The sequence below is a fragment of the Oenanthe melanoleuca genome, chromosome 21 (assembly GCF_029582105.1).
Source record: "Oenanthe melanoleuca isolate GR-GAL-2019-014 chromosome 21, OMel1.0, whole genome shotgun sequence".
Taxonomy (NCBI): domain Eukaryota; kingdom Metazoa; phylum Chordata; class Aves; order Passeriformes; family Muscicapidae; genus Oenanthe; species Oenanthe melanoleuca.
Window position 1 is genome coordinate 1,793,740 of NC_079354.1, and position 9,990 is coordinate 1,803,729.

Here is a 9,990-nt window from a genome sequence, read left to right on the forward strand (position 1 = left end):
GAGGGGCAAAAAGGAGCAGGAAGGGGCAGAGAGGGACAGACAGGGGCAGAGATGAGCAGGAAGGAGCAGAGAGGGGCAGGGAGGGGCAAAGAGGGGCAGGGAGGAGCAGAGCAGCCAGCCCCTCGCAGGGCCCTGCGGGAGCAGCGAGCCAGACCCAGCAAAACGAAAATCTCTTAACCACACAGAATTGTTAACTGCCCCCAAATCCTTTTGTGCTGGGGCTGGGAGCTTAGAAGAGCTTAAGCTGTTAGATGCATGAACTTCCTCCATAAATATCCCTGGTGCACGCTGCTGTGAGCAGGCTGGGGCACTATTAGCCAGATGAAAAACCACTGGAGAAAATGAGCAACTGCTCCCAGCTGCACAGAGGGGCTGGCCATTCCCTGGGATGCCCTTCTGCACCTGGAGCCCTGGGTGGGGCAGGAGCTGGCCCCCCAAGCTCCCTGCCACGTCCTGTTTAGGTGCCTGAGTGTGTGAGAGAAGCTGGCCCCCAAAGCCAGCTCGGATTTGCTTTTGTTTTGCTTCTGGAAAGGGGCCCAGATTCCCTCCCAGCCCTGGAAACACGAGCAGACCTGGCAGCCACATGGAGGAGGGAGTCCCCCAAGGCAGGCAGCTCCACTGCTGCCTCTGCAGGGCAGGGACAGGGAGCTGTGGGAGGGGGTCAGGGATGGGGACACATCCCAGGAGGGGTCAGAGACGGGGACACATCCCAGGAGGGGTCAGGGACACATCCCAAAAGGGGGTCAGGGACACATCCCAGGACAGGTCAGGGACACATCCCAGGACGGGGTCAGGGATACATCCCAGGGGAGGGTCAGGGACACATACCAGGGGAGGGTCAGAGATGCAGGGACACATCCTGCACATCCTTCCCAAGCACAGCAGGAGCCACCAGCCCCTTCCCAGCCCTTTGTGGGGCTCACTGGGAGGGATGGGATGGGATGGGATGGGATGGGATGGGATGGGATGGGATGGGATGGGATGGGATGGGATGGGATGGGACTCTGTGTCTGGCTCTCCTCCCAGTCCCCACTCCCCTTCTGGGGGCTGCCAGGGAGAAATGGAGGGGGTGTCCCAGACTGACACAATCCTGGGGTCCCATCCAGCCAGTGTCTGTCTCCCATCACCAGCACCTTCCCCATGCTTGGTTCCACCTGGCCAGCCCTTCACAGCCAGCAGAGAGGAGGCACAGCTCCTCCCTGGGCTCTGAGTGGCCTCTGACACATCTCTAATTGATCTCAGAAACCCTGGCTCTGCCTGGAGTGTGCTGATGCTATCAGAACCACAGAGCATTTGGATGTTCAGCCAGCACAGGGGGAAAAAGATCCTGTCTGCCAAACTCTGTGGTTTGCTCCATGCATGGCACAGCTGCAGGTGCCCATCACACAGCTCTGCCCATCCCAGCAATGCCAGGAGCTCCTTTCTCAGCCTTCCTGAGCCCATGTGTGACTGCACAGGAGCACAGACATCAGCCCAGGGAGGGGGTGCTGAGCCTCTTGCTGGCCTGGGCCCACCCTGGCTCAGCAGGAGCTCACAGAGTCTGCTGTGAGTACCTCCAGGGGCAGCAGAACATCTACAGAGGGAGAACATTTCCAGGGCAGGAAAGCTCTGGCTGTTGAGGAGCACAGGGGCCAGGGAGCCCTGAACCATGTCCCACCCACATTTGCACCTCAGCAGGAAAACACTGCAGACAGCTTGCATCCTCCCACTGCAGCCTTCTGGGTGCACTGCCCTCATCCAAGAGGAGACTCAGCCCATGCCAAAGCACACAGCAAAAATAACAGCACAACAGCCCCAGTGTTACAAAAGGTAACTGCAGATTGGTGACATGCAGCACATGTGTGTGCCTGCAAAGCCTGGAGAGCATGGATGGAACCAGCAACAGGTGCCAGCCCTGATCCCAGTGGCTCTGGGGAGCTTGGAGCACCCAGAATTGGCTGGATGAGCCTGGGACAGCAATTGCTAGATGCATGAACTTCCTCCATAAATGTCCCTCGTGCACACGAGCAGGCTGGGGCACTGTTAGCCAGATAAAAATCCCAGAGGAGAAAATGAGCAACTCCTTCCAGCTGCACAGAGGGGCTGTCCATTCCCTGGTGTGTTGGGTTGATGTGACCAGAAATGTGAATTCTGTCCCCACCTGCTGCAGCCGGGTGGGGCAGTGCCCCTGATCTCCTGGCACACATTATCTGCTCATGGGCCATCTTTAAACCAGCTGGGCAATCATCTTTATCTTCCCACAGCCCATCCTCCCTCCAGGAGATATCTCCTGTTAATGGCCAGTGAGTCCCAGGGCATGACTGATAAAATTCCATCATCCCACTGGGAGATGCTCCAGCCAGGGGAGGAGCCAAGCCTTTCCTACCCAGATAAAAACTGACATTTGGGACACCAAGGAACCTTCTTTCCACTGGATTCCAGAGGAAAGCCAGACCTTTGCACATCATCCCTGGAGCTTCAGAGGAAACTGCACCTTCTCCAGGAGCACTGCTCCAGCTGAACCACATCTGCCCCTGCAGGAGGATGCAGCCACCATTGAATGGGACTGTGCCAACACCCTGACTGACTGACGGGTGTCAGCTTGGATTCTGACTCTGGCAGGGTTGGGATTGTTCTGTGTAATACTGCATTTCTAGTTTAATTTTCCTAGTAAAGAACTGTTATTCCAATTCCCATATCTTTGCCTGAGAGCCCCTTAATTTCAAAATTATAATAATTGGGAGGGAGGGTGTTTACATTCTCCATTTCAAAGAGAAGCTCCTGCCTTTATTGACAGACACCTGTCCTTCACACCAGGACGCCTGGCATGCCCTTCTCCACCTGGGTGGGACAGGACTGTGGTCCCCATGCTCCCTGTGAAGACAAGTGAGGAGCTGGGGGTACAGCCAGCCTGCACACACACCCCTTGTTGGGGAGGGAATAGAGAAATCTTATAAATGCCTAGCAAGTAGTTCTGAAACAATAGATGAAATAGAGATGTTAGCACATTTTGATATAGATGCTGAAAACAGTCATGTTTAAGTTTAAGGCCTCTCCCTTTGTTTAGACAATACCAAATGCCACAAATCCCAAAGAACCAACAGACACCCTGTCCCAAGCCTGGCAAGAAAGGTCTGAAGACAAGGGTCACAGATAAGAAAGCCAGAAAACATGGTAATTTAGTAGTTCCTATAGGTTGCATGCAAATATTAGGAAATTAGTATATTGTATTAGATTGGTTATTAGAAATCAGAATAATCATTATAGAAGAATAATTATTGTATAGTAAATGGGAAATCTCTCTCTCTCTTGCTCTCTCTCACCCCCTTGCTCTTATCTCTTACTCTCCATGCTCCACACCCTTTCTTACACCCACACCCTCGTAATAAACTGCAGACCTGAAGAACAGAAAATAGTGAGCTCCTGAGCCTGTCCAACAACCCGACTCCCACAGCCCCTGTGCCACCTTTCCCAGGTGCCTCAGCAGATCCCAGATGGCCCAGCAGATCCTGGGTTCCTCAGCAGATCCCGGGTGGCCCAGCAGATCCCAGGTTCCTCAGCAGATCCCGGGTGCCTCAGCAGATCCCGGGTGCCTCAGCAGATCCCAGGTGCCCCAGCAGATCCCGGGTGCCTCAGCAGATCCCAGGTGCCTCAGCAGATCCCGGGTGCCTCAGCAGATCCCAGGTGGCCCAGCAGATCCCGGGTGGCCCAGCAGATCCCAGGTTCCTCAGCAGATCCCAGGTTCCTCAGCAGATCCCGGGTTCCTCAGCAGATCCCAGGTTCCTCAGCAGATCCCGGGTGCCTCAGCAGATCCCGGGTGCCTCAGCAGATCCCGGGTTCCTCAGCAGATCCCAGGTTCCTCAGCAGATCCCGGGTTCCTCAGCAGATCCCAGGTTCCTCAGCAGATCCCGGGTGCCTCAGCAGATCCCGGGTGCCTCAGCAGATCCCGGGTGGCCCAGCAGATCCCGGGTGCCTCAGCAGATCCCGGGTTCCTCAGCAGATCCCGGGTGCCTCAGCAGATCCCGGGTGCCTCAGCAGATCCCGGGTGCCTCAGCAGATCCCGGGTGCCTCAGCAGATCCCAGGTGGCCCAGCAGATCCCGGGTGCCTCAGCAGATCCCGGGTGCCAACCCCCAGCGCCTGTGGCCGCGTTACCTCTGCAGACGGTGCCGTTCTCCACCGACTCGTAGCCAGCCCGGCACATGCAGCGGCCGATGGGCACCAGCCACTCTCCATCCCCATTGCAGTACAGCTTGATGGGCACGTCCACCTCCTCGGCGTTGGCGATGCACGTGCCCCGGGCCGCCACCAGCGAGGTGCTCTCCGCCCCCGACAGCGTCTCCTGGAACACGGCCCCGTTCTGGATGACGCGGGGACACTTGCGGTAGAAGACGCGCACGGCGATCAGGGACATGCAGCCCCCGTAGTCCTGGAAGGCCAGGTAGAAGCCAGTCCTGGAGACGGGCCCGAAGCTGCGCACCTCGGTGTTGATCTTCATCACCCGCCCGCCCAAGTCCACCTGCGAGAAGCTCTCGTCGGCGGCGATGGTGTCCACCTTCATCCAGGGGTTCTCCATCCAGCTGGGGAAGGTCTTGGTGGCCGAGTCCACGTCCGACTCGAAGTAGTAGAGGTTGAAAGTCTCCTTGCAGGAGCCTGGCACGTTGGGGATGCTGCTGCAGTCCCTGACGGAGAACTTCATCTCCACGTGGATGCGGTGCGCCCCGCGCCGGCGGATGAACTTGGTGCGCAGCCAGTTGTTCTGGCTGGACTCGAAGACGTTGCACACCTGGTAGGTGCGGATGGTGTTCATGTTCTCGTCGTAGCCACTCACCTCTTCCCACTGTGGGCAGGACACACACACACACAGTCAGGGGCTGTGCTGAGCTGCTCCCCCTCCTCAGCTCTCCCATCCCCGCTGCGTGCTCTGCCAGCACCAGCTGCCCCTCTCCGTGCCCACCCCAGAGTGACCAGCACCCCCCTGCAGGTGGCCTGTACCTGCCTGGGCAGGGTTTGACCCACACCACGCTGTGGGGACACCCCACTGCCACCAGCACCATGCTGGATTCAGGTTCAAGCCCTTCTGCTGCTGGGACAGCAAGGCTGCTGCTCTGCAGGGATGGTTTTGTAGGGGCTGTGCCTCTGGAACAGGAACACAGGGGTTCCCACCAGGGCACAGCACACAGACCTGGGTCCCTCACTGGCTGTGCCTCTCTCCCATCCCAGGGGCAGGATGGCACCATGGCCAATCCCACTGTGTTCCCAAAAAGGGAGGTGCTGGGTAAGTCCCTCTGGAGCCCTCATCCCTGCCCTTGGAGGGCCAAACGCTTTGGGTTCCTCCAGCAGGTGTGCTCAGGGCTCAGCCCAGCTGCCCTGAGCTGGGTCTATGCAATGCAGACATGCCCACGAGCTGTGCCATGGCAGCAGCTTCCTTCTCAGCAGGACAGCTCAGGGCTGGCAGGTTTCCCCATGGGAAGCTCCCCCAGCTGACTGACTCTGCCAGCTCTGGAGGAAGCTCTGCAGAGTTACAGAAGAGACTATCCTGAGCTGGAAGGGACCCACAAGGATCATCCAGTCCCACTCCTGGCCCTGCACAGACACCCCAACAATCCCCTCTGTGCTTGAGAGTGGTGAACAAACACCCCAGAGCTCTGCAGCCCTGGGGCTGTGCCTGGGCAGTGCCCAGCACCCTCTGGGATATGCAGTCTAAACCTCCCTGACACAGCTCCAGCTGTGCCCTTGGGGGCTGCTGTGACATCTCCTGGCCTCCTCCAGCTCTCTGCCCTTTTCCCAGGCTGTTTTTCCCCAAATCTCCATTCTGTGTAGGATGGGGATGCTTCAGAGTGCAGCCTGTAACCAGCCACTGCTCCTCTGTGGGCAGCACCAACAGAAAAGGGTCATTGTGTGGGGAGAGCCCTCAGCTCACAGAGCATCTCCCCCTGCCCAGAGTGCAGAGATCTCCCTGCAGCCCCATCCCCACCCAGGGGACCAGAGTCCTGCTGGCATGTGGCACAGTCCTGGCCAGCTGGAGCTGCTCCTTCTGAATTTGTTATAAACCTGCTCAAGTGGAAGCTGAGCTGTTTCCCATGGATGTCACACCCCAAGCACAACCCTGCCCAGATGCAGTGCCAGGACCACAGCCAGGGACAATCCTGCAGGAGCAGGGCAGCTCCAGCCCCTCAGGCTGTAAATGGGCTCACAAGGCACCCAGCACTGGGAGGGAGGCTCAGGAGACAGATTGGCCAGGCACAGCAAGGCTCTCAGCCCAGCAGAAGGCTGTCAGGGAAGATCCCAGCAGCTCCAACCACCTCAGACTGGCAGTGGCTGTAAATCTGCTGCCAGGGCTGGGGGATGAGAAGAGCATCCTCACAAAACACAGCTTTGTGCTCCAGAAATACATTTGGTGTGTTAGTGGAAAATTGCAGGATCTCCTGCTTTTCAGGGCACTGGCTGGGAGGGGAGTGAGGGATCAAGGACAAGGCTTGCAGAACAAATTCCATCCCTTGCCCTGCCTCTCCCTCCCCTGGACCACTCCAGACACTCACCTTGGCAGTGACCAAGAGCAATGGACCCAACACAGACCTGCCCAGCCCCAGAGAGCCCAGCCTTGCTCAGCAGGAGCAGCATAGGGTGCAATGAGGGTCTCAGGGCTTGAGATGAGCAGGAGAGGCTGGGACAGGGCTTGGGAACATCTATGAATGGCACAAGAGCTTCAGAGCCAGACAAACAGCACTGTTTGGGCTTTGGGGTCTCTAATAATCCCCAAAAAGGAGCACACAGAAGTCTCCCAGGTGATGCTGGCTGCACCCAGCCTGGCCAGTCACCTGTGAGTGGGATGCAGGCCACAGGAGCACTGCAGAACTGTCACCCATGAGGAGCACAGAGCAGGGTGTGATGTGCCCAGATCCCCCCTAGGGCCCTGCCCAGAGGTGCAGACAGGTGATGCCACTGCACTGCACTGCCCAGGTGGGCATCTCCACCTTGATGGGGGAGCTGGGAGCACCCTGGGGAGCCCCAGCACCCTCCCACACCCCCCAGCATCCTCCCACACCCCCCAGAACCCTCCCACATCCCTCCAGACTCCCCTTTTCCCAGATGGGAGAGAAAGTCACCCCTGTGCACCAGCCCCTGAGCTTCCTCGATGCTTAATTAGGAGCCTCTCCCTTTCTCCTGGCTCTCTAATTAACATGCCTGCAGCTCAAAAGAAGGCAGCAGCACAATAAACCCGGGGAGAGGCTTGCAGCAGGCCCTGGCCTCATTAGGGCTGGGCTGGGGAGAGGGAGCAGGGCGTGCTTCACATATGGAAACACCACAGGCTGGGCCAGGAGAGAAAAGGACTTGACCTCTGCTCCCCCCCTTTGTGTGCCCTTCATCCCCCTGGGCAGGCACTGGGGCAGCTCTGCCCTTTATCATGGTGATGGGCACTGCAGCCCACTGCTCCTGCTCTGTTCCACCTCCCTCCCCACACCAGGCTCCTCCTGGCTGCTTCCTTTCTTCTGCCCAGACTGGGGGCACACTGTCAGCCTGGGGGTGAGGTCCAAGGAATGTCTTCATCCAGCCCCTGCAGAGGGTGGGTGGAAGGCAGGATGGAGCCTGAGCCACCTCCAAGGGCATGGGGAGCATCTGCAGGCTCTGGATGGAGCAAGGGAGCAGCTCTGGGCTGGGCACTGCTGCCAGGTGGGCAGGATGCTCTGGAGCACCTTGATGCCCCAGGTGTGACACAGAGCTGGCTGTGTTTGAATAGCTACAAAAAACCCTCTGGTTTTCTCCCATGAGCAGAAAGGTGCAGAATTCACAGAACCACAGAATGTTCTGAGTTGGAAGGGACACACAGGCATCACTGAGTCCAGCTCCTGACCCCCCCCAACAATCCCACCCTGGGCATCCCTGGGAGCTCTGTCCATTCCCTGGGGAGCCTGGGCAGTGCCAGCACCTCTGGGGGATGACCCTGATGCCCTGCCTTGCCCAAACTCTTCTGTAAAGGACCTTCTCCAGGGTGGATGTGTCTCAGGGTGCCCTGGCCCTGGTAAAGAGGACAAACACATCTCTCTGTCAGGACCACAGCCCAATGCCCTCATCCTGCTGCAGGTGACAGCCAATGGAACAACAAGTGAGACCCTGGGGACAAATGATGGTGGCCTTGGCAGGTTGTTTCCTGCTCTCCTCATTTTTGGGTGGCTGCAGGTCAGCTCTATGGACAGAATGATCCCTCTAGACCACACTGGTTTGGCTCTGTGGGGTGGGAATTACACCCCACCAACACTAGGGTATTTTTTGGAGTATCCTCTCCTAGAAAACTATGGGGAACCTCAACTGCCACCTCCTTTTGTGCCCTTCCCTCATGGCCAAGGCACTTTGCATCAGTGCCTGAATTTTCCTGCCACACTGAGGAGCAGCAGGAGCCCAGAGCAGCTCAGGTGCCAGCAGGTGAAGCCTTACCCCTGATGGAGGATGCACAGTCCAGCCCAGCTCTGCTGTTGCTGTTGTGGAGTCCATCAGTGTCTCTGTGGAAGGAAGGTGAAACATCACATCACTGGATGCTGATGAAAGGACTGAAGATGGAGAGGAGCTAGCCCAGGGCTGCAGGGCTGGAGCCCATCTCACCCTGGGACCTTTGGCCACATCTCAGCCAGGGCACCCAGGTATGATCCCTCCACCCTCTGCCCACTTCTCCCCAGATTCAGGCAACCACAGAACGTTGGAAATGACCTCCAGCATCATCCAGTGCAACCATCAGCCCAGCTCATCATTAAACCATGTTCACATCCACACATTTTTTTAACATCTCCAGGGATGGTGATTCCACCACTGCCCTGGTCCAACGCCTGACCACCCTCTCCATGAAGGAATTTTCCCTAATATCCAATCCAACCTCCCCTGGCACAGCTTGAAGCTGTTTCCTCTTGTCCTGTCTCTTGCTCCTTGGGAGCAGAGCCCAATCCCTCCTGGCTGTCCCTTCTGTGCAGAGCCACAAGGTTCCCCCTGAGCTCCTTCTCTCCAGGCTGAGCCCCCCCAGCCACTCCTGCTGCTCCAGCCCCTTCCCCAGCTCTGCTCCCTTCTATGGAAATGCCCCTCAATGTCTTAATTTCATTAGGGACCAAAACTGACCCCAGGATTTGAGTGGGACCTCAGGGTGCCCTCACAGGCAATGTCTCCTGCTGTGAATGGGGATTCTTCCTTCCATCCATCCATCCATCCATCCATCCATCCATCCATCCATCCATCCATCCATCACCAAACTGGATTTTCCTCCTCTCAATCCCAAACCCAGGCACCCAGCCCAGTTCTGCCCCTGCAGATGAGGAGCAGCCTGAGCAGGGATCCTCCATCACCACCTGGTTTCCTTTGCCAAAAGCAGAATGTTTTTTTTTCTCAGCAGGGAGAATCCTCAGAGATGCAGGATGTGGGAAGGAACAGCACTTCTAGGCCTTAAAAGTACTAAAAAATTAAACCACTGTTAAAGCTGGTTTTCCAGATGATTTGGGTTGAAACAGGTCAGGTGATGCTATCACTGACCAGCACAGACCAGCAAAGGCTCTTCACCCTTCCTGCAGCTCATGATGCTCCCAGCACTGGAATTCTGCTCATCCCACACAGCTCTGGGCTGGGTTAACTGCACTGAGGGCACAAGGAGGGTGCTCAGGTTACAGCACCCCAATACATGAGCAGGGGAAGGTGCCAGCCAGCCCCATCAGAAATCAATGGAATCATGGCTGGAAAAGTCAGTCATATCATTGATTCCAACCATTACTGCAGCACTGCCATGCTCAGCACTCAACCAAGCATCTCCACACTTCTTTAACCCTTCCCAGGGAGTGTCAAAAGTCTTTTTTGGACCCTCCCACGAGTGGTTTCCACAGTCTGGGTGACTCTCTGTCCTCCAGGGCTGCAGCCACATGCCCATTGCAATAAATGGATTTTTCTGCACCACACCCAAGGCTGGCAGTTTGAGAAAACATGACAATATTCCCAAGTTTAGGAAATGCAGTTTAGAAATTCCACCCAAAGGCCTCAAA

General features: G+C 57.1%; 1 protein-coding gene across 3 annotated transcripts in view; it reads right to left on the reverse strand.

The window, feature by feature from the left end:
• Positions 1 to 8,500, reverse strand: part of EPHB2 (EPH receptor B2) — an 82,990-nt gene extending 74,490 nt beyond the window's left edge. For 2 of the 3 annotated variants that reach the window (XM_056508323.1, XM_056508322.1), the window contains exons 1-2: positions 8,414 to 8,491; positions 4,133 to 4,817 (exon numbers count right to left, since the gene is read on the reverse strand). In XM_056508323.1, the coding sequence (XP_056364298.1) occupies positions 4,133 to 4,817; positions 8,414 to 8,470 (742 nt within the window). In that variant the 5' untranslated portion in view covers positions 8,471 to 8,491. Of the gene's footprint in view, positions 1 to 4,132; positions 4,818 to 8,413 lie in introns of all 3 variants that reach the window. The other variant, XM_056508321.1, reaches the window with a different exon arrangement.
• Positions 8,501 to 9,990: the final 1,490 nt, after the last annotated feature.